A 25,170-nucleotide genomic window follows, 5' to 3' on the forward strand; every position below is an offset into this window, starting at 1 on the left:
GTCTACCTGAGGGTGGATGCTTTGCTTTGATTGAATGCTGCAGAGTTGAGCTTGGTCTGACTGTCTTGGCTTGCCACACCCCACTTTAGGTATCTATTCTGATGCTTGCAGTAGCCTGAAGCAAAGTGGCATGTGTCTTGGCACCTCAATAATTAAAGACACAACAGGAGCACTTTCAGGATATGTTAATGGAAGCACTCTCAGTCCTTCTGCAGCATCTCTCTGAAACCTTCTTAGCTTGCCATATTTCTAGAGCACTCTTCTATCTCCTTACTTCTATCCCAGCAACAATCATGCTTTCTATCTCTCTACTTCTATCCCAGCAACAATCACGCCCAATTGTGACAAAAATAAACTTTTTGTATGTGAACATGAAACTATATGACTGTAGAGGTGGGAGATTTATTGGTGGTTTGACAGAAATACTTCAACAGGTTTCCTGCTGGTGGATTGGAGTGATTGATGGTGATTATTGCAGACCTCACATTGACTGGTGGGTTGGTTTTGGAGCAGGACACCTGATATGTTCTGTTCTTAACTGCACCATTTAATAGACCAGCAACAGCCAGAGTGACTTAAAAACCTCTGCATGAAGGTATAGATATCCACCAAGCTGAATAATTTGCATTGAGGCTCTAACATCAGAACACATGAATGAGTGAGCCTCTATCAGAGCAGAACTGGCTTGTGACTGTGATGTCTACTCCAGATCTACTTGGAAGATCCTCAAAGAAAGGAAAAATCCCAACATATAGATGCCATCTCAGTAGTTCTGAGCTTATAGACTTGGTTTGAAGTTGGGATGTCTTTTGACTTTAACTTGAGAAGTAAGGGAGAAAGATGAAAAATATCGGTGTAGTTTCCATATACAGCAATACAGAGGAGGAGAAATATTAAATAAAGGATTCAGAAATTGATACAGTACTATATGGGGGGTAGCCTAGCAAACAGCAGGGATCAAGAAAACGCTGTACTGCTGAAAACACTCCCACTGTTCTAATTTGGCAAAGAAAACTGGTCAGTAGCAAAGAAAGATGGTTATAATTCTCTGGGTCTTTATTCCCATGTAAAATGGAGGCTTTTGAAACCAAGTACTATAGGGATCACATAAACAGGTTGGAATAGCAGCTGTGCCTCAAATACAGGATTTGAAAAGAGTGTGCTTAGGGAAATGAGATGAGTAGACTGGAAGTACAAGCTGACTGAAAAAAAGGTATAGAATCATAGAATGGTTTGGGTTGGAAGGGACCTAAAAGATCATCTAGTTCCAAACCCCCCGCCATGGGCTGGAACACCTTCCACAAGATCAGGTTGCTCAAAGCATCATCCAGCCTGGCCTTGAACACTTCCAGGAATGAGGCATCCACAGCTCCTCTGGGCAACCTGTTCCAGTGCCTCACCACTGAATCCTTAGATCTAATGTAAATCTCCCCTCATTCAGCTTAAAGCCATTACCCCTTGTCCTATCACTACAAACCCTTGCAAAAAGTCCCTCTCCAGCTTTCTTGTAGGCCCCTTTAGGTACTGGAAGGCTACTATAAGACCACCCTGGAGCCTTCTCTCTCCAGGCTGAACAACGCCAACTCTCAGCCTGTCTTCTTAGGAGAGGTGCTCCAGCGCTCCGATCATATTCGTGGCCCTCCTCTGGACCTACTCCAGCAGATCCATGTCCTCCTTCTGTTGGGGACCCCAGAGCTGAACGCAGTACTCCAAGTGAGGTCTCATGAGAGCAGAATAGAGGAGGAGAATCACCTCCCTTGACCTGCTGGCCATGCTTCTTTTGATGCAGCAAGTGCACATTGCCAGCTCATGTTGAACCTATCAACCAACATCCCCAACTCCTTCTCCTCAGGGCTGCTCTCAGTCCATTCTCTGCCTGGCCTGGGATTGCCCCGACCCATGTGCAGGACCTTGCACTTGACCTCGTTGAACTTCGTGAGATTTCCACAGGCCCACCTCTCAAGCCTGTTAAGGTCCTTCTGGATGGCATCCCTTCCTTCCAGCATGTTGACCACACCACACAGCTTGGTGTCATCAGCAAACTTGCTGAGGGTGCACTCGATCCCGCTGTCCATGTCACCGACAAAGATGTTAAACAGCGTCAGTCCCAATACTGACCCCTGAGGAATGCCACTCGTCACTGGCCTCCACTTGGACATTGAGCCATTGACACAACTTTTTGAGTGCAACCATCTAGCCAGTGGTCCATCCATCAAATCCATATCTCTCCAATTTAGAGACAAGGATGTCATGCGGGACAGTGTCAAATGCATTGGACGAGTCCACACAGATGATGTCACTTGCTCTTCCCTTTTCCACCAACACCGTAACCTGTCGTAGAAGGCCACCAAACTTGTCAGGCATGATTTGCCCTTAGTGAAGCCATGTGCCTTAGCATAGTTTCCAGGAGGATCTGCTTCATGACAGGCACAGAGGTGACACTGACTGGCCTGTAGTTCCCTGGGTCTTCCTTTTCTCCCTTTTTAAAAATGGGGACTATGTTTCCCCTTTTCCAGTCAGTGGGAATTTCATTGTACTGCCACAACTTCTCAAATATGATGGATAGTCTCTGTGATGCCAATAAGATCATAGTGCTGCAGGCGTGCACACATCTCTAACTCCTCTTGTTTATTCCCCATGTTATGTGCATTTGTGTAGAGGCGTTTAAGTTGGGCCCCTGTTGAAGCTGACTTGCTGGCTGGAGTGGCTGGAATTCCTTTCTGCTGCTCTTCAGTTGCTCTCAGCTTGTCTTGATCAAGCCTGATGTTATCCCCCTCCCCTTCGATTCTAGTGTAAAACCCTGTCTAAGCTCATGAGCAAAGACTCTTTTCCCCCTTTGAGAAAGGTGAATCCCATCTGGTGCCAGCAAGCCTGGTGCTGTGTAGGCCATCCCATTATCGAAAAACATAGTGGTGACACCACAGAGCCATGTATTAATAGACTGGGCACGTCTGTTTCTTCCAATGTCGCTGCCTGGAACTTGAAGAGAGAAAGAAATAACCTGTGCTCCAGACTCCCTGACCAACCATTGCAGGGCCCTGAAGTCTCTTTTGATCACCCTTGGACAATGTGTTGCGGCTTGATCACCACCCACATGGAAGAGCAGGAACAGGTAATAGTCCAAGGGCTGTACCAGACTAGAAAGTTTCCTAGCGATGTCCTTAACCCGGGCTCCAGGGAGGCAGCCAACTTTCTGAAGAGGAGGATCTGTCTGGCATATTGGACCCTCAGGAGGGAGTCGCCTACAACTATAACCCATCTTTTCTTCCTCGTGGAGGTGGTCATGATACTGGGGGTAGGCCTTTTTCACACTGGCAACACCTCTGATGTAGATGGACTGTCATCCTCATCATCCATCAACAGGCCTTCCACATCCAGAGCCTCATATCAGTTGTACAGAGGCACCTGGGAAGGCGAGGTGGGCAAGGAGGGGATTTGCCTGCCACCCGAGCATGGCCTTGCCTCCATTCACTTATTTCATTTAAGCTTCTGCCTTCAGCCTGGTGAGAGGAGGATACAGGATCCCCTTGATCTTATATTTTTTCTGGTGGCTGTTCCTGTTTCTGTCTCAGGGAGGGCAGAGCATGGTTCTACCAGTCTCTCTTTCTCAGACTCTCTGATGCTCCTTAACCTTTCTATTTCCTCTCGCAGCTCTGCCACCATCCTGAGCAGGTTGTCCACCTGGTCACACCTTACACAGCTGTTCTCCCTTCTGCTATCCTGTACTTGTGAATGGCTCAGGCACTCCCTGCAGCCTGAGACCTCAATGGCTGCATGTTTTCATGTGAGCTCTGTCTGCATGCCACGTCCATTCTGCCGAGTGCAAAGGACTTTTGAGTGCAAAGAATAGCTTTCTGCCAGGTGGATACCATAGCTAAGCTCCTTCTGAGAGGGTGATGGCCACCAATGGAACTCATCTCTTGAGCTGGCAGGGTGACTGCGCCCTTCCTACACGCCCTTGTGCGCAAACTGCGGCCCCATGCTCCATTTGCACACTCTTTTTGCAGAGCTTCTGGTTGCTAGCGCTCTCTGGCCTGCTAGGTGTAGGGGTGGCCACCCTGGCTCTGGCAATGCCTAAGCCTCAGCAGCATCTCCCATGAGAGCTGCGTAACTCGAAGCTCCATGGGCTCATAATGAGAGGCTGTGCAAGTAGTCCTTCTAGAGTTCTAAAGAAACAGTAATTAAAATCAAACATTTGGGGCTATATTAGTAAGTTGGGATAGCACTGATGGCAGTTTTTCTTGCAAACGGAAATCGGGAAGGTCAGGTTATATTGGCAATCCATAATGTGAACTCGGTACGTAGATTTATGGGGTATGTTTTGAAGAAAAAGAGAAGTAAAACCATGGAAAGCAGGATCGAATACATTGTGATTTGACTAAGGAGGAGTATAGCAATTGGATACCTGTCCTTGATAATTTTATGTATATGTTTTTAATTAAAGGATCCACGAAGGACTTGCTTCAGGTCTAATACCTCTGCATTTTCGTAAGGCAGTTCCCATGTTGGAACTGCAATAAATCTAGTTAATTTGTGAAGAATTAGGATTAGAACAAGATCTGGTAAAGAACAGGTGAAGGCCTGGCTGAAGGAAAGAATACAACATGATTGAGAGCTGGACTCTTACAAAAAGAGGTCATTGGTGGTCTTCTTTAAAAACCTGTTCTGGAGCTGGTTATTAATACTGTTTACACTAATGCCTTGTAAGGGTGCACTGAGTAAATTTGCAGAGGATGTGACATTAGCCTTGTCATTGTAGAGAAAGATCAAGAGTGTTGCACAAAACTGATTGCCTTGAAAGTGACTGCAGCTATAGAAATGAGATAGAATTTAGTAGTATAAAGTGCACTTAGTGACTAATAGCACTGAGCTCAGTAGTTAAAATGACAGAGGAGGAGAAAGACCGGAGGTTTTAGTTGTTCGTAGGTGATTGAGCCATCAATACATGAGGCTGTAAAAACAACAAATTTAGTTCTAAGATGAGACACAAGATGCTTAACAGCAGAGATAGGAAAATGTTACTATCGCTGTAGAAGAAGCTAGATACTTTAACTGGAACAGTTTAAAATTCACATATCCGTATACAGAACTGCCTTTGAACTGATACAGTAGTTGAGAAGAGCTGCTAATGGGGCCAAGTGGAACATTTTTATCTAAGAAAACCTGAAGCTTGTGGTCTTTGGCAGGGCTAAAAAGGAGGGCTAAGGAGGGGGTATTATAGCCTTCCATAAATCTTCAGGAAAGGAGAACAATTTAAATGTATATATTTTTTATTAGAGAACAAAGAGGTGTAAATTGACTATGACTAGGTTGTGGCTGCAAACTAGAGGAAGGTGGCTGACCAGCTGATTTCTGCTATAGCCTGTATGTTGGTTGAGTGGATGAGAAAGGTGTAGCTGTTTGGAAATGCATCTTGGCTGGCTTGTAGAGACAAGTGTATGACTTGAATACTTGTGACTGGGGGTGGAACTGGACTGCTGATACGTGAGGCACTTTTTCAGTATTTTGAACCCAAGCTCCATGTGTAAACAGGTGTTGACAAGTTGGCTCTCAGAGCTGTTGTGCTGTAAGGAGGTGAGATGGTGACAGCAGTGTTCATCCACACTTGGAAATGCACCTAATGGGCATGAAAGAAGCCTGTAAGAGACTGGAATTCATAAGCCAGTACAGTAGCTGTAAGGATAGAATAAATGTTTTTATTAGCCAAAGATACAACCCCTACCTAGCAGGGCTGCATTCAGATGAGTAAAGGAAAGAAAGGACATTGTGTACTCGCTTCCTTATATTTCAGGGTGACACTCAGCTCACTAAACCATGCAATTGAAAAGCATCAATTTGTTTGCTTTGTTTTTTGTATGATTAAATTGGAAGAAACTGTTAATGTAACGTCATCAAAGTTCCTCCTTTCCCAAACACTCAAAGGCTGACTAACTTGTTGTCGTTTACTAATATGTTAGCTTGAACATGCAATATTAGATACAGACTTGTATTGAAAACCCAGAGATCCCAATTGTCAGTGAATAAATACTATTCCTGAATAAGGACAAACGAATAGCAAAGGTGGTGGAGCTCACATTCAGCAGTGTTTGCTTGTCCTTCATGTGTTCTTTTCTTTTGCTTATCTAGCTGCTGGTTTCACTTGCTTGCAAATAAACAAACTCTCCATCTTAGAGCAGATCTCTCTGACCTGTTAAAACTTTGTTTACTTTTCCTGCTGAATTACTATCCTTTTGAGGAATGGTCTGTGTGAAAGAACCCAGGGAACAGCTTTTAGAAACAACTTTCTCTGTAAGTGACCAAAAGGACAAGCAATTTACTTTTCACAAGTCTGATCTTTCATTTTTGTTTGAAAAAATCATCAGCCACCATGTAAGAGAAGGAGTCACTGGAAGAAGGTTCATGGAAATGACCACTGAGGACAGAGCACAAAGTTCAAGAAGCTGATATGAAGAAAAGCATCTGAAAGTCCTGAAGATCTATAGAGTAATGAATGGAATTGAGTAGGTCATAGGCAGTGTAAGTCCCTTTGAGGCATGCGTCATGCTTGTCTTGTTGCTTTTTAACCAATTGCAGTGATGGTAGCCTGGAGCAAGGGTACTCAGGTCTGTGGTTCACAGGCAAGTCCTGCTGATAAGAGAGTTTTGGCCCTCAGATGTGAATTGGAAACAGGTTGCAGTCTGTGTGAGGCTGTGACAGCCCGATGCTTTTTTGAGGGTCCTGTAATTCACTCTTGTCATGGTTCAGTGTACAGATGGTTGCCAACTGATAGACTTGCGTACATATTAGATAATGAGTCTGCTACCTGCTTGCTGCACATGGCTTCACATTACCACATAGTAATCTGTGCTTTTTGGCTGTAAGATAGTGTGTGTTCAGTCCACAAGTGGTGTTGAAAGGCTCTGAGGCTGCCATGTCTTAAAGGGTGGGCACAATTGAGCTAAATCAAGACACTAAATTCACAACATAACGTTCATTGGGAGAGCAGTGCCGCAGGAAAACGGGAATCCATTTAGGCGCACTTGAGGTCCTGTACTTCGCTTAGCAAATGAGGTGAGCTACCATGTACTACTCACTGTGGCCTGGAGGTCTGTTGCAGGAGGCGGTACAGAGCAGTGTGAATTCCCCCCACCCCTCTGCTCTCCTGCTGCACACAGACTTTTCTGTGTGGCTGCTGATGCTTTTTTAGCTTCCCCAAGGCTCCTTCTCCCCCACCACATGCTGCCTGACATCCTTTGTAATTGTGACCAGTGCTAATGCTTACTAAAGTTTTCTATGTCTTGGCTCTGTGTAGTACAAGGTTTGATTTGGTTCCTGAATCTTTGGGTTTTGCAGCTTGGAATGAAATCCACGGTGTGTTGTACAGTAGAAACACACCTCTACTGAATTAAAAAGGAATTTGTTTTTTAGTGCTCATCACCTTTCCTATCCTGTCACATCCTAACAACAGGTTTCCTATTCAGAAACACCCCTGGTGGGACTTCACAAACATTAATTGTCTTGTAGAACATGAACAGGTGAGAACAAAAGTGAGGAGAAGCAGACTGGGTGCTGCTGATTGCCCTTTGCTGACTTCTCTTGTGGAGGACTGCCATGGGAGAAAGGCAGGGGGTCCAAATACCAGTTTCTCCTTGTTTCATCTTGAGTGCTCCCCCACACTCAGGAGCAGGTTCTGGAAGGGCTCAGTACTCACATCCTTTTGAAAATACTAATCCAGAAACCTCAATGTTCTGAGAAAAGTGTTTCAAAACCAAGCGCTCAAAGCCCTTTGTCTAGGGCTAGCTCTGTAATGCAGGCATCTGCAAGAGAGGAAGGATTTCTCCAGCAGACAGAGCCTCCAGTAATGGAATTAAATTACCCCCTGAACATGCATCTGGTTCAGAGGCAGCATCCCTTGGAATTCTCTCATTGGGAAGTAGGTGTGGAGAGTCTCAAACTGATTCAGTGCTATGCAGTGCGCATATTTTAATTCTTTGTGGTAAGGTCTGCCTCTAACATGGAATTATTCTGGGGAAATTCTCTTCAAGATAAATTCCTATGCCTGGCAGAGGATCATTGCAATAGTCTGTCCATGCCAATCCAGTTTTTTTTCCTCTGAGAATTGCATATCTTCTCATCTGGTAATGAGGACAATGTGTCTGCATCTAGTTATCAGTGCTGGTAAAGAGATAGTGATCTATCCAGCTGCCTGGCGCATCATGTCTCTGCTGGCTGGCTCCATATGTCAGGCTCTTCAGCCTCTAGCAATGATGGCCCCCAGCAGCATAAGCCCTGGTGCATTGTTTGCCTTTTAAGAATAGCTTCTCGAGGACGAAGTAAACAAAGAGACAGAAGGAGGAGCTGTCTGTCTTCATGTGTAACCCAGGGACGTTAGCAGCCCTGCACAGGGAATGTTCTTGCAAAGGTTAACTGGGGCAGCTAGAGATACCAGTTATGTCTGAGTCTCCCCAGCAAATGGCCGCTTGGAAGGCAGCATCTGCACAGTGGCCTTTGACCACGGCCAAGTAAGCGAACGCATGTCCTGGACTTTTGCTGCCTGTTAACCGCAAGGTACACCGAGTTTTCTAAATGAGGGTAAAAGATGATTTTGATTGATAAAAGGACTGAAAAAGGAGGAAGATGGCCAATTTTGCACTAAAGATCCGTCCTGAAAACTTATATTTGGATTTTGTTATTCATGCATTTAAGAAAAAACTGAAATGAATTATTCCCAAATTTTGCAGGGAAGCCTTAGGTATTCTGAGCGCCAAGAGGGTCAGTCATTGCAGATGCAAGAGAAGTAGAGCGGTAATATGGAGGCTCGAAACTATCTCCATTCTGATATTGTTTTTTATTCCATTTCTATTTCTGTTTCCGTATGTGAATTTGATATCCAGGATGAATGATGGCATTAGGTCGAAGATGCCCTCATAAAATTCCACTTAATATGTCTATGAATCCCAGAGATAAATTTTGAGAGCTGCCTTAAGTCTTCAGTTATTAGCAAGTTCATTTCCCTCACTCGATTCTTCAAGATATGCTGAATACACTGACTAGTTAGTGACATTTATTTTCCATCATGAGAAAGGGAACTTGATAAAGAGCCCAGTGTCACAGAAACTTAACCTGCTGCTTACCAGTTTGTGTACTATTCCACTGGGCTTCTGCAGGTCCTTACTGGTTCTCATATTGAGAAGCAATCTTTCTAAAAGCATGGCCATGTGCTCTAAGAACAGTTACCAAATGCTTCACTTACATCTTTTCAGATCACACCTGCTGCCTTTTCTTCCTTTTCTTTTTTCTAATTCTATCTACAAAAGCAATTAAATTTCATGCCAGCAATTATTTGACTTACTGCCTACTGCGTGTGGTTCACTCTATCATTGTTTTCATATATCTTCCTTTTTTCTCTTTGTTATATTACTGTCTTTAAGGATAAAAGTTACCCTTAGGAGAGAGTAATTGTCAATTTAAGCATGACTTTCTTTTTGAAGAATGCTGCTAAGTTGGCTTTTTTGGCCTTTTGTTACTTCCTCCTTTATTGTAACATGTTAAAAATCAGGTGTGAATGGCTCAAAAAAAGTTAACTTCATAATTTTTTTTATTTTTTTCTAAATTTTGTTAAGGAGTGCAACTAGCTGCTCTGTCTGGCTTCTTTTCTTGCTTCCTAATTGCATAAGTACCCTTGGATGTATTTTAAGTGGGGACTTCAGAGAGAAAATTCAGGATCTCAGCCACTTTGAGTCATTATTGATTTTTATCCTTAGCCACACTGATGAATAGACCTTTTTTCCTTCCAGTACCATTTTCCTGTTGTTTATTTTTAGAATGTCTTTTCCCTCTTTGGCAGCACCAGTCCATCCTGCTTTCTTATATCCTTTCTTTTCTCTGCAGGTATATACTAGTCCTTCCTTGTTCCGTTATTTACTCCCTAGGCTTACCAGTAAGATCATCTTTAATTTTCCAGTCTTTGATCCAGTTTATTTGTGGAGTTTTATTCATTGTCCCTTATGCTTGTGTTTTGTAGCAGGACTGTAGTGAATCCAGCTAGCAAATAAAGCAGCCAACATTTTCATTTTCTTTCCCTTTTTTAAATTCTCAAGCTGTCTGGCTCTGTAAATGGTCTCAACTCAATGTCTACAAACTGTTGAGTAATTGGAGTAGTAATTGTGGATTTGTGGGGGTTTTTTTTCAATTTTTTCCCTTTTTCTCTTTTTTTTTTTGCATCAGTTTTCCCCTGTGTTCTAAACAGAACACTTCTTAGTTGACTAATTTCAAAGCTGCTGAAAATAAAAAAATGTAAAACTTGGCTTGTCCTGTGGATCTCATTGAGATTAGACCAAGCCAAGATCTCGGTTCTGGAGCTTGGCAGCTTTGTGTGTGCACATCGCAATGTTCTATTAAAAAAAAAAAACAAAACAAAACAAAAAAACCATGTTGCTATATCTGCTAATTTTAAATGTTTATTTTGAAGTTGTTTTCTCCCATTCTAAACGCATTTTCCTGGTTTACTTTGTTGGGATAAGATCTACAAAACAAGCCTACTTGGAAGTCGCCTTTGAATCAACATAAATATTAGTGTCTGCTAAAATGCTAGTGAAAGTTCAAAGAAGACTAAAGAGTGACTTTGGCTCTCCAGACTTGTAGCAGTTTAAGATGTTTAAGGCCTTAGAAGGCTTAAGCAATTTGCACTCTCCAGAAGACTCCTAACATCCTAAATTGTCTGAGCCACTGAAAGAGCTGATAGATCATAAACAGCTTAAGATATTCTGAAGGTTCAAAGCTTATTTGGAGTATAGTCTGCCTGTAATCACTTTAAGCAATTAACAAGCCTTTAGCTTTTTAGAAGAATTTAAGTAAGTTATCCATCTTTAGAGCTTGGTTTAAGGAGATACCAAGCTAAATTATTGTTATTTAAGGAACTTGAAGTTCCACGTTCTGCAATCTGTTACTTACCTTCCAGAGTATCCCTACCTGCTGCTTGGCATGGTTGGAGCCACATAAGTGAAGGATATAATGGAATAGTGGCAAGGTTTTGAGTGAGAAGAAAATCAGTGAAAATTTAGGAAATTCTTATTTGTTTTATATCTGCCTTGTTCGTTCCAGGCTGTTTTGCCTGGTTGGTATGTTCTTATTCATATAAACATGTATTTTTTAAATAGTGCTAGAACTACTGTGTAGTGCAGTATATCATACACACAAATCTTAGCAGTGTTGTAGGAGCAAATCTCAACTCTGGGCCTACCTTGCTTGAGTGTTTTGTCCATCTCCTTACAAATGTTTTTCATTTAATGATGACCTCAGTATGCCCCTTCCAAAATGGGATGTATCTTTTCCACATGTCAAAGTAGCTGACATCTAGTTACATCATCAGTATTACGGGAGTCACATTCAGGATTAAAAGGCTTCCTCTTGTTCTCTCAGGCACAAGTTTCAACTTCCTATGTTACGCTGAGAGTGGTGTTAAAAATCTCTAGGAAAAGCTGCTTTAAAAAGCTATGTGGTGTTTTGGTAGAAGAATTGACATGGGCATGAAGGCTGTCTGTGAGAGACTTTTCTTGTCCTTACGCAGGTTTTGCTGTGTAGCTTCGTGTCCCTTAAGGGCAGTGTTCTCAACCTTGATATTAGTTCTTGAGTCCCAAGATAATCAAACATCCAGACTTTCACACGATACTCTCGCCTTCTGCTCTGTCATTGTCTTGGTGCTTAATTTCCTTTTATCACTCCTGTTGAATATCTTGGAAGACTGATTCTTAATTTAAGACTTTATCCCTTGGAATGTAAGACAAATTCCTCTTAAGCTTTCCGTTGGTGTGTCCTCCAGTCGTGAGTCTGTTCATCTACTACATGCAGACTGCTAGACTGGCAGGTTACAAATGCTGACTCCTGGAATTCACTTGGGTTTTAGCTGTAGTGACCCTGTGAATCAGAAGAAACCATCGTGTTTGTGTTCTTCCTACTGTGTTAATCTCTCTCTCTCTCTCTCTCTCTCTCTCTCTCTGAGGTATCTAACAGCTTAGCTGACAGGTGACTCTTCCTTAGCTGCAATGTCACTTTTTTTGCCCAGGGAAGATGACTGTTAGAGGTGTGTCTTCTGTTTAAATCGTACCCACTGGCTGCAAGAGCCTGGACTGTATCCAACTTTAGTTGCCTACTGCTGGGCGGAACAAACTTGTGCATGTTCACACTGTTGATACAGAAAAGCATTATTAGCTATTAGTTCCTCCAAATTTATAAGGCTGACCTCATTTAAAAGGTGCAAGTTTGAACAAAACCTCTTCATAAATCTCACTATTTAACCTAGCTGACAGAACTGCACAATCAAATAAACGGGGCCGGTCATCTCCCATAGCGTTCTGAGTTGAATTGGCATCCTCCTTGAAGCACACACACAGCTCCTAGCTGCACCAAGCTCCTTGCTGTCCTGCTTCTGCAGCACCTTTGGCAATTCAAGTTGGTGTCAGGATGTGTTTCTGCATGGGTGCTGGTTTCCAGGTGGCCGAAGTTTGCGGGATTCTGGAAAGTTAGCAGACTGTATCAGTATAGGGAGTAAAAATGCACCTGCTACTAGTTGCAGTGAAGGCGTGACCTTTCCATTGTTCCTCTGAATGTGATGAATAGCATAATTTTGTCAACTAGATGTCTGTGTGGTTGTTAATCATAAACTGCAGATGTTGTGTTCTGAATGACTTATCTTATTAGGAATTCTTATACTTGGTCTCATGCTCTTCCCCTGGCTGGCCATAGATGGGCTGTATTTCAAGGATGTGCTCTGAAATAGTGCGATGCCAGTGAAGCTGCCACCTCTTCCTTGGTCAAAGGGAATTACTGCCCAGTAGAGCTACTCCAGGAATTCCATTTGCTGGTTCCGTACGGTTTGCATTGCAGCCAATTTTCACTTGGATTTGTCTCTGCATGTGGTTCATTGCCTGCACAGAAAGCTAAATATTTATGAAGTAGAGTGTTAGAAATGATTGTTTTCCAACCCAGGCAGCTGCTGGGAGTGCCAAACTTTGCCTTGTACTTACAATACCGTTGCCTAGCTAATCATGGGAGCCAGGGATGGGCTTGCTGTGCTGATCATCACACGCTGGCAGAAGAGATAATGAGCCGCTGACAAGGATGCATCTGAAATCTGGCCAAGCATTGCATTGCATGAGATACCACGTGCTGCTTCTTCCTTCCCGAACAAGGACAATGGATTCCTGTTCCTTAGCACAGTGTCACCTTGCTCTCTGTAGCTCGCTCCGTTTCCTTGATATAGTTTGAATGGTTTAAGAATGACAAGTTTACACAAAGAGAGGAAAGCACATCTTGGGGATTTCAAATCCTTTGTAAACCAACCTGGTTTTGTATGCTTGCTCTTAGTGATCTTGAATGGACAGTGTATTTGAGAAATCAGCTTTAAAGAGTAGTTTCTTTTTGTGGAGAAAGCAAACCTTGGCAGCACAAAAAAACAGATGTTTACCTTGATGTGTGCTCCATGGCATCACTTTGCAGCTAGTCTTCTCTGTGTTGGACTTGCCACAGTCTTCATGGTAGTGTTGGGGTTGTGCTGATGTTTTCAGATAGGATTGAAGGCAGCAATGTCTTACTCAAAATTTAATTCAGTGCTATACCAGACTAGTGTGCTACTGTTAGGCCTTTCCGTGTGGCAGGATATGAAGAAGGAGAGCAGTGCATTTGCCCATTGCTGCTACCTTCTTCAGTATTGGAGATGGTTTAAGTGAAAAGACAGTCAGTGTTATTTATGCCTTCCTGGACATGCATACCCTGCTTGCAAATTCTTTTTTGTCTTACCGTCTTGCTGCTGAGCTATATTGTTAGGTAGTGTTGGGGAACTTTTTTCCTAATTCCTCCTCCTCTTCAACTCCCAATTTTGGATGTGCCAGCTGGGGGGTTACCCAGATGTCTGACCTGTGCTTTTTCAGTTTTATTTTTCAAATACTGGTTAAGCCAATGCAGTAAATCATATTTCAACTTTCTTGTCATGTATGAAAAATTTTGTCATTAATTCCTAGAGCTTGGTCCTAGTTTCTTGAAGGAGACATACCTGAGCAGTGTAGGTAATACCTCCATGCAGAGAGGCTGTGCTGCCTAAGTTGTTGGCTTTTGGTACATAACAGGCTCCACTCTGAATCCTTATTCAACTTTAAGCAAAGCATGCAAATCTGCCGTTCATCCTCTCCATACTCGTTAATAATGTGAGCTGGGCACAGGCATGAAGGAAAAGTCCATCTCGGAACAGACCCCTGCTGGGAAAGCCAGGCTGTGAGCAGCTCTGCATTTAACAAAGCTGATGGAAATTTCCAGGGAGGGCTTAGAGAGCTTAGTGACAGCCATAAAAAGGAAGAAAATAAGAACTTGACTAAATGGACTTCACTGTCCATGGCTGACGCAGTGTGGAGAATTGCAATTTTTCACCCTGAAGCCCTGGGCAGCAAATGTCCTCCTTGCTGCATCCACATCCAAGTGGCAACACGCTCCATGCTGCACAGAGCTTCTACCTTATGCCTGGGAAAACGCAAAGTGCTTCCAGCATTTCCATGTCTCGAGTTTGATGGAGCAAAAGTTAAATGCTTACATTACCTGAAAAATATTCATTTCTCCAGTGGAAGCTCTGCTTCTGTGAAATGAATAGTCAGGCCTTGATTTGCAAATCTCCTGGGAAACGTGCTGTGAAAGGCTTGCTAATTTACAAAATTCAAGCAATATTTTGCAATGGGCGTTAAAAAACCTTTAAGCTTTCTGAAAAGGGAGATTGCACTGTTTTAAATAGGTGTGCTTAAACCAGTGCAAATCTCTAAGCTTAATTGAAAACCTGATTTAAACCAAGGTAATTGTGATTGTCACACACATCTTGTTGTGTACTTAAGTTGGCTTAAGGTGCAATTATGTGATCAAGTTTCTAATGCAGGCATGGTCTTAAAACTGGCACTTAACTCGTACAATAGAAGTGTTTCTTTGATGAAATCTTTGCTTATTAAGAAGGGAATTTATGATCTTCCTATAAAAGATAGTGTATAACCAGTTCCCTTTGTTAAGTTCAGACATTTGTTTTCTCCACTGTACCTTGATGCAGTCTGAAGCATCTCTTCTGTAGCCTCAAACAATCACCCTAGAGAGTGGAAGACCTAACAGGGAGCAAGCTGAATATTGGTCTTAGGGCTGTGGAGAGGCAGATGAGATGCAGATCAGAGATGCAGATGCACACAAAAGAGAACAAAGATTGTGCTGAGAGTTGTATTGCTTTTGCAAGAGCTGGAGTTAGGAAAGGATAAGTTGGTTAGCTAAGAGTCTGCTGAAGGGTAGCTGTGAGGATGGTTGCTACTGCAGTAGGGAGTGGGAGTGCCAGCTGTGTATTCTGAGCCACTTTTCTGGCCCTGCAGGGAGACACACACAGTCCAGACTAAAAAGCCACGTTGAAGTGGTGCTGAGGATGTTGAACTCCCGTTGTGGCCAAGTCCAGTGACCTTACCTTAAGCCTGTTCATCAGTGTTCCCAGAGTCAGCAATGGGAGCAGTGGCACCAGCTGCTACAGGTCCTCCTTCTGGGAAAGCAGAGCCAAGTCCTCAATTCTCTGGCAGTAAATGAGTAGCTAATAGGACCCTGGCAGTGAAATTCAGTTGATAAATGGCAGTATTTAAAACCAACGTGCAAAGTCATGTATTAAATGGAACGGCTATTGATTTCACTGTCCAGGGAAAGGTGCAAATTGACAGCATGAAATTAGAACTGACTTTCCTGTCCAGCCACCTGAGCGGAGCAGGGATGGGAGTTTTTACCTGGTGTACTGTGTGTCAGTCTGGTACCATCATGCTTTTGTACAAGTGAGATGAATCAGACTCAGATGTGTGCGTGTATGCATGCAGGAGCTGAGCTTTCTGTGTAGTACAAGAACACGGTGTTTGGGGGAAGGAGGAAAACATGGTATTGCCAACTCACATTTTGGCCTAGAGAAAGCTTTGCAGTCTTCTGGTTTCTAGAGCTGGGAGCTGGCAAAGACAAGTAGGGCACATGGAACACCTTGGCCAGGAATACCAGTCATGTAGGGAGCTCTGGGTACCACGCCTGTACTTTGGAAAGCATGAAGAAGTGTGGAAGGAGGGGGAAAAGGGCATGGGCCGGTTTAGCTCTGTTGGTTAATAGCTGCAGATACAAAGTAAACTAGACTTTTTCTGGCAATTTTGCCTACCAGGTCAGAAAGTCTTGCTTGCCTAGGGAATGTGCTACTTAGCAGACAGCAAAGTGTGACAGCTAAGTCTCAGTATGCTAGGCAGTGGATGGAGCAGCCAGAGGGACTGGCACCGTTCTAGTGACAGGTTACCATCTGTCGATAAACTCGGAAGCCTTTGTAAATCAGCATCTCTCTGGCAGCTGCTTTTATGGGTATAATGCATCGCAGGGCTAGCTCAGCAGAAAAGAAAAAAAGTGATAACCGATTACTTCCTTTAGACTCTGTGCATGGTTTTGTTGACCTGATTTTCTCCAACTTTCGCCCTTGGTCCTAACCTGGGGTGCTGTCACCCCAGCAGCCCAGCCTGAGGCCTCCAGCACACACAGCTGACCTGCAGCGTCCTCTAAGCTGGGGTTCTTGCCCGTTCTGCTGAGACATCTCATTACAGGAACAACAGCTTTTATATATATGTAAAACACCATGTTTGTGCCTGAGCCATAACCAACTACCAACTACTTGCCCTGAATCCTTCCCTCGGACTGTGGGACTACCCTTAGCTCAAAGTCCAGCTCTTCAGACAATATTCCCTTCTGTCTGCACAGGATTTTTTTTTTTTTTCTTTTTTACTTGCCTTGTGATGATGACTTCACAGCATTGTCAACTCCACCTAGCACCATCAGGGGCAAATCTGCAGCCCAGCAGCCATGTGGTAGTACACTGCACCGTTTCGAAACTCCCAGGCCAGCTTGCAGGGAGCTGGTGTGTCAGCATGGCAAGGCAAAACACTGCACAGAAAGTCTCTTCCGTAGCTATGCAGCCTGTAGCGCTTCTGGAGGTGGGACACAGCAGTAGGTGAGAGATCTCCATGCTGCCTTGGACTACACAGTTGTTGCCTGTCCTCTGAAGTTTCTGTATGGCACAGAGTAAGCTGGATTCGCTCATATTCTTTTCCAGTCTAAGAGCTGCTGGGCCTTAGAAATAGTGAGAGATGCACTTACAGTGTTTTGGTTGTGGTGCTTTAGTTTCTGTGATTGTCTGCAGTCTTCAGCAATGATGTGATGATTAGCCATCATTAACCTTGCCCATTCCCGTGAAGTGATTAGCCAGCCCTGGCTTCGTGTATCTCTGTGGGAAATGCACTGTGAAAGGTTGCCAGAGCATTGGCTGTTCTGTTAAACTCAGTAGCATTAGCTGTAAAATTCAAGTTTTGGATTTTTCGGACACACACATAGTTGATCCAGTACAAACTCTTTTGGGGAAACTTAGTAAGATATCCTCTATATCTGCCCTTGCTCCATAGTGACTGTCTGTGAGAGGGCTTTATAGATTGATTTATTTGTAGATGGAATGAGAACCATTTGTGAAGAAACTAAATGTTGAATAAGAGCAGTTTTACTTAGAATTACCTAGTGCAGATAATGCTGGCAGGCACCACTGAGAGAATTCGCCTTCCCATTCCAATTCTTTGTTTAGTCACTTGGAGTTAGGGTAACCTGATTTTATGCATACAGTTGTATGTCTTCATTTCCGGAAAATCTCTCTGCTCCTGTTGCTGTGCCTCAGTGCTAATATTGAATTGAAATGAATGGAATATTCCAGAGCAATCTGGGTAATACAGTGCTTCGTGTTTGAAAGGCTGTTTATGGTGATGAGCCCTTTTAACAAAAACGTGAACTGAGATAGATCTGCAGTTTCTGTAGGGCAGGAATCAACACCATCCTTTGTATTGTGGGGCATAATATGTGCTAGCTGGAATAGTGTCCTGTCATGCTAATATCCTTTCCTTCTTTGGTGTTTCAAGGGCCTTAAACTCTGGAGTTGAGTACCACTGGGACCAGCTGAATGAGAATGTCTTCACTGTGCATTCCAGCAGCAGGAGCACCGAGCGGCCTGGGTGAGTCTCCTGGGTGGTATGGGTTAGAGAGACCTGACCCTTTGTGCTGCTTTTGTTACATCTGACAGCACCACTTCTTCTTATTTGTTTCCTTAGCACTGGCAGCTGTAATTACGCAATTTTTTCCAGCTCTGACACTGCCTAGTTGGGCCACCTGGCCTGCTTTCAGTAAGTGACATTCAGTGCTCAAACATTCTGCCAGTGATAGTGAAGTACATGTGTCATCCGTGGCCTCGCTTCCTTCTCAGCGAGCAAGCTGTGGGAGGAACGTATGGGGCTCGACGCATCAAAAACACCATGCAAAGTACATGGCCTTTGGAGGACAACTGTAGAACGGGGGGCTTCAAGGAGACGAGTGAAAATCCATTGGGCAGTCCTGGTGACTGATTTTCATCCCTTTTGTTTCTGGTCGTGGGACAGTTTCTCAGCAATAAGCTCTAAAAGTAAAGCTGAATCCCTTGGCAGCCCTATTGGCTGCTTCATCCAGTCTGTCCAGTGATGCACATGTTAGTTATTCTAAACACGAGGGTGATGCTGCAGTCCCTTGCCTCTTGTCCCAGTGAAGAGTACTTCTCCTTAAGCCAGCTGTTCTCAGCAAGAGGGTGGCAGTCTTGTTTCTGAATTGTGAGCTCCAGCATCCTAAGGAAGTTATGAGCTGATGTGCGGGGCAATTTCTATGCTGTCCTACAGCCTTGGTGTGATTGAGGGTGAAAAAAAGCAGTAGAGATTCTTTACTCTGCTTTGTGAGTGGATATTGCCACTACTCACGTTTTTGACAGCACGTGTCAGTCTTGCATGATGGGCTTAGGAGCAACTTGAAGACAGAAATACTGCTCAAGAGTGAACTAGCTCGAAGAGAGAGCAAGAGAAGTGCGTCAAGTTTCAAAACTTTATGAAAAAAGGTTGTGAATGTGGCAATCTTTCGTAGAATCTCTTTACCATTTCTGGCACTTGCAACCAGAGGTCAGTTTTGGAAAGTGAATCCAATCATTGTCAAGATTCAGCTCTTGTAGCATTGTACACTCCAAGTGTTTGATTCTGAGAAGCTAGTGAGCCTTGAGGCGATTCCTGTTGTTTGCTATTGAGAACAGAGAATTTCTCTTGTCCAACTGGAAAGGGCAGAAATGCCTGCTGGAGTGCATTCATGTGTGATGCTGACAAACTAGGAGGTTCAGAGGAGGGAAGGGATACAGGCTGCATCCTTAGGAGTTAAAACCACCCTGCCAGTGTGCGGAGGGAAGTTGTGTGTGTGTTTGTGGTCCTGCGCTGCATGTCGTGTTGCCTGCTCTACTCGGTGACCCCAAGAGAGTTGTTCTGCAGGCTAAGTGATGTTGCGGGGATATCTATCTATGCCCATCAGACATGCTGCTTCTGTGGAAGGGTGAGTGGACTATAAGACTCTGTTGGCTTAGAATTCAAGAGACTATCCAGCTGAGGCTGGAGAGGATTGTCTGTGTGTGTGTAAATAAGTGCAGGTCACAATCCCCTCCAGCCCTGTCTGCACAGTGGCTAGCAGGTGCTTGGTTGGAGTGGAGGCAAGAAGAGGCTCAGATGGATGCTTCAATCTTGCTGAGGCATGTTGCCTCCAATGCTCCTGGTGTTATTTGTTTTTCTCTCTTTTCAGAACCAGCAGAGCCACATGGAGGACAGACAGGGACATGGGCCTGATGAATGCCATAGGCCTGCAACCCCGAAACCCCCCCACCTCTGTGACTTCGCAGGGTACCCAGACCTTGACGCCTCAGCTGCAGAATGCCGAGACTCAGACAGAGAGGGAGGTACAGGAGCAGGAATCCGCCTCTGCAGGGACTGGGGAAGGTAGGAGCTCAAGCAATGATTTATTTGACGGAGCTTACCTGGTGAGTGAGGAGTTTCTGCATAAGTTCCACATCCTGTCAATGTTTTTGAACATCCCTGCATCTCTTTGGCATAGATTTCTCCAACCTAATTTTCATGTAGCCAGGCATAGCTGATCGGGAGAGTGAATCTCTGTCCATAGGAATAGAGAAGTTCTCTTTTTCACATCCTTTCAGAGGGCAGAATGAACTCTTCTCCAGATCATTGCGCCTTTGTAGAATCAGTTGTATTGGCATCACTCCTCACAAATCTCCTGAATTCTAACCATCAGTAGGCTACAGACTGCTGAGAATTATTCTTTCTGCCTCTGTCTGTGTTAGAGCTTAGCTTGGTTCTTCAACCTCTGTGTCTAAAACCTGTGCAGGCTTCAGAAGCTCAGCATCTAGATACAAAATAAAATACTGTAAATCACTTCTCACAAAGTAGGTGTGAGTATTCTGTTCAGTCTGATAGATGAAGACGTAATGAGTGGTCTAGCTAGCTCAGGTATTCAGTAATGTCTGTCATGTTTTCCAGTCCGGGAAAACTTACCAACGTGTAAAGAGCTGGAAGCAGATGGTGTGCAATTCCTGTGTGATGAAAGATCACTGATCTTTTGCAAGCATGGTGATTTTGTCCAGGCTTCCTGTCTCTGTGCTGTAGCATTGTGCTTTAATCTGACTCTGAAGGCTTGGCTAGGAAGGAGTTGGGCAGTATAGACTTAAGGAAGGCAGAGAAAATCAGGGAGGCAGTTTTGAATGTGTTGGTTCACGATGAACCCTCTTGGCTTTGGAAAACAGTCCATGACATGCCTACTTGTGCCTGTATGCTTGCTTGTGTGCTGTCATTCTGAAAGTTGCTTTTTGGCATGCCACTTCTCCACAGGTTCTGCTATAGAGCATCCTGCATGTGTCACAAGGCTTTGTGTTTTTCTGATCTCGACTCTTGTATTCAAAGTTAAGTGGCACATTCCTGACCTGTGGGTTTTCCCATCTGCTTATCTCAGCAGAGCTGGGATTAACCTCTCTGGAAGGTTAGTACAGTTGAGGGCATGTGAATAAGGCCGGAACATAGGATGTCTGGACAAGTGCTGAACTTGTGGGAACTGGTTCTTCCACTGAATGTGGTATGCAGACTAAGAACAGGGTACAGCGTGGGACCTTCTTGCATCAAGGCCGTGATGGCTGATGCTGCAGGCTTGGGGGTCTTTCTCTACTCTGTTAAGCCAGTGGAGTTCTCCAGTGCTGCTTCTCTGCTGTTGTTCTGCAATCATCTGAAGGTTTCATTAACTCATTCTTTCTAATTAACCTTTCAATTTTCAGATCTAGATCATGTTTTTTAACCTAGACCATTAATGCGATGGGGAAGGGTTGTCCATCACCATTGCCTTGGGCAAGGTATCCCTACAAAGGAGCAAAACATGCAACGTTTGGAAGAAAAGGCATGTAGATAACGAGCCTTGGACAGAGACTTCTCTTTGTCTTCCTTTCTTGCTTGGAAGAAGATTGATGCCTTCCACATCTGGTGTGATTTCCGACTCAGATGCTGACTTACCACATGTGCCCTTGCAAGTGGCCTCACCTGCAAAACAGACTGTCACACTCCTGTCTCCTATATAAGAATCTTTGGAACAAAGGAGTTATTCCAGTATGAACACATGCACTGAAGATGAGCCAAGCAGTCTTACCCTGGAGCTGATCAGTTCTTAGGCCGGTGGCGTCCTCAGTGTAAATTCCTGTGCAAAGACTAAAGAGCAGCTCAAAACAGGGATCTGTCAAGACATTAACTATTAGGAGCATGTAGGATCCAAAAAACAACTGTAATCCATGACAGGGGAATAGTACAAAGACCTATCATGAAGCAGACAGACAAATTTTCAGCTGCTGTTACCAACACCTCAACCAGTTAGCCATGGACTTGTGGCATCTGTGGTCTTGGTTCATCCAAAAGTCTTCATGGCTCATGTTATACTTGAGCTCCTTTGCGCTACTTGTGGCATTAAGGTTGCTGTTTTTCCAGCTCCATGAACCCTTGTGATGCTTGTCCAGTGTGTTCAGGCAGGCTAGATTAAATGCTGTGCTGCTTTTCTGATGGTTAATTTTCCCAGCGATTCTACCATAACTGCCTGTTGAAAGGGAAACAGTGTTTCCTATAGCAGGATCTAGATGTCAGGGACACCAAGAGGGGAAAGAAGAAAAACGAAAAAAAGAAGAAAAAAATCTGCTACCAGTAACTTGGTGTGTGACCTAGTACAAATTATCATTAACAGTGTTTCCTATAGCAGGATCTAGATGTCAGGGACACCAAGAGGGGAAAGAAGAAAAACAAAAAAAGAAGAAAAAAATCTGCTACCAGTAACTTGGTGTGTGACCTAGTACAAATTATCAGTCATCCACTGAATGGGAATAAATCTTCCCATAGTACAGTACATCAGAGGCTGTGAAGATTAATTAGTGTTTTGTATGGGGCTTTGAAGATGTAAATCGCTACGTAAAGGCTTTGCAGATTATCAGCAGCAGAATGAATAAATCAGATGTGATTCTGAGTTAATGTAAAGCAAAGTGGTTTAGTTATCACCTTGTCATGAGTGAAAAAAAAAACAAACCAAACCAAAAACAAACCCTTGAATGTTTCAAAAGAAAAAAAAAAAAAAGAAAAGGAAAGGCTAGTGCTAACCCTACGAGTAGAGTAGGTTTCTGCCCTATGTCCAGTCAACTCTGCTGTTGTGGGGAATTCTGGCTCAGGGCATTTCTTGCAGATATGTGCTTACCATACAAAAAAAAAAAAAAAAGTATGCAGAATTGCATCAGAAATCTAATTAAGCTCTGTGCGGGTATAAATAGTTTCCTTTTCTCATGCAAAGCTCTGCGGGGACTTTGCTGTTCTGATTATCTTTCTACCTCCTTTGGAGGAATGAGTATATGATGACTTTGTTAGAAGTGAATCCCTCTAATGTCTGTATCTTTTTGCTTTGCAGCAGTTGATAGCTGCTTGTGGAACTCTGCTCCCAAGCCGCACATAAACGAAAGGGAGTTGAGAGAAAAACTAGGAGAGGCACCGAGAAATGCCTCAAACAGTGTTTCAGCTGTCTCCTGCTTTCTTTTAAGCTGACAGATATAGTGGAAATAGTGATGGAGTTGTAACTTTGAGGCACTCTTAATTGGAAACAATCTGTTGGGAGTTATACTATGCTTTCCCTTGCAAATGGACAGATATGATGGGGGAGAGATCTGTGTTCAAATGGAAAATTAAATCACTTAAAAAAACGACAAAAATTCCTAATGAGATTTAATGGCCCAAGGCTTTAACCTTTAGAAATTTTAATTCCCAGTCCAGACTGGGTCAGGCTGTGGCTGCCACTTGTTCAGGCTGCTGGATCTGTGGAGAAGGGAGCAGTGGCAGTCACTGTCAGGGACTGCAACTGTGCAAAACTGCTGCAGGTGGAGGGAAAGGGATGTTTGCAGAGCTGCAGAATGCTTGTTTGATTGTGCACCCATGCCATCCCCTGGCTACTGACAGTGTCTCGATACATCTTTCAGGTAATCCAGTTGTTAGAAAGAAAAAAATAGCCCACACTCAAAACAAACTTGATGGAAATAACTGAAAGGCAATTGTAATCTCAGTTCCTCTCATCTGCATTGTCTTTAGGGCTTAAAATTCAGATGGCTAGCTCAATGCTCATTGTGCAAGTAGGCACCTGCCATGAACTGCTGAAACCGTAGCCATCGGAAGACTAGCTGTCAGTGGATTGCTGCTTTGCCTGTCTTTGCCAGAGCAACATATTGGCTACTGTCATGCCATATACAGTTTTTAACCTCTTTGGTTGCAGTGTTTCTCACCAGCCAGTACATATTTCCATTCTGTCCAACTGCTTTCAGAGGTTGCAGCAGATACTTTTGAGGAGGAAAAGGAACTGTAAAATGAAGGCTTGGGTTTGTGAGATTCAGTCAGTGAAAAGACAGCACATGCAAGGGAAACTTTCTTGGTATAAGCAAAGCATCCTGCAGATGCCTAAGGACCACTACAAGCAGAGTCAGTGTGCCTGCATGTGATGTAATTTATTTAATCTGAGACATTAGGAATGTGTGTTGGGGGCTGCATGGGCAGGAATACCCTGTTCCCCAGCTGAGCCTTATGAATGCTAAAAACAGACATGTTGGTTTACATTAGCTGAACATGTTCTTGCAATGCTGTTGTCAGACGTGATGTGACTTTTGTGCGATTAATGTGGAAATGCCTGGTGAGGCTGTATCTGGAATATTGTGTCCAGTTCTGGGCCCCTCAGTTCAAGAACAAGGAACTGCTTGAGAGAGTCCAGCGCAGGGCCACAAAGATAAGGGAGTGGAGCATCTCCTTATGAGGAAAGGCTGAGGGAGCTGGGTCTCTTTAGCTTGGAGAAGAGGAGACTGAGGGGGGACCTCATTAATGTTTATAAATATGTAAAGGGTGACTGTCATAAGGATGGAGCCAAGCTCTTCTCACTGGCATCCAATGATAGGACAAGGGGAAATGGATATAAGCTGGAACATAGGAGGTTCCACTTAAACATGAGGAAGAACTTCTTCCCAGTAAGGGTAACAGAACACTGGAACAGGCTGCCCAGAGAAGTTGTGGGGTCTCCTTCTCTGGAGATGTTCAAAACCCGCCTGGACGCGTTCTTGTGTGATCTGAGCTAGGTGGTCCTGCTCCGGCAGGGGGATTGGACTAGATGATCTTTTGAGGTCCCTTCCCTAACGTTCTGTGATTCTGTGTAATCAGGACACCAGGGATCTGCCCCTTATTCTTCAAGTGGAAACGTAGGGAGATCCCTTAGCCTTTCAGCTGCCTGTCTATCTCTAAAATGTGCATGATATGTCCTATAGAACTGTGAATTTCAGTTTCTCTTGAAAGCTCTCTGAAAAACACTACTTAAAAAATAGAATTGCGTTCTAGAAGCGTGTACTACGTAAGCCTTTACAGTGTGAGCTACTCTAAGTACCTGGCTCTCTTGGGATTAAATTATGGAGGCTACTTTTAAACTGTCATTATGAAAATAAGTTTCACTCATATAAATCACCAAGGTGAGATATTACTAAGAAATTTGTTATAAGTCAAAGCAGTTGTGTCTTTTTTGAGACTGTAGAGTCATTTGGATTAGCTACCTCAGAAGGGAAGTGTGAACATGCTTCTGAGCTTGGTTGGAGAGAAAAGTAACTGGTAGTATTTCTTCTGGCACTAAGGGAGATGTGATTATTCATAGCTGGTTATGCTGTGCTGTGACCCTCCCTTTCCTATTTTTATGCAAGAA

At 43.7% G+C, this 25,170-nt stretch overlaps 1 protein-coding gene across 1 annotated transcript in view; it reads left to right on the top strand.

Annotated features, from left to right (window-relative positions):
• The window catches only part of AMBRA1 (autophagy and beclin 1 regulator 1), a 141,774-nt gene that overhangs the window by 111,123 nt on the left and 5,481 nt on the right, over positions 1-25,170 (top strand). Inside the window, 2 exon segments of the mRNA XM_086613535.1 lie at positions 17,955-18,047; positions 19,672-19,865. Of these exon segments, the coding sequence (XP_086469661.1) occupies positions 17,955-18,047; positions 19,672-19,865 (287 nt within the window).

This window comes from Tauraco erythrolophus, chromosome 6 (genome assembly GCF_009769465.1).
Source record: "Tauraco erythrolophus isolate bTauEry1 chromosome 6, bTauEry1.pri, whole genome shotgun sequence".
NCBI lineage: Eukaryota > Metazoa > Chordata > Aves > Musophagiformes > Musophagidae > Tauraco > Tauraco erythrolophus.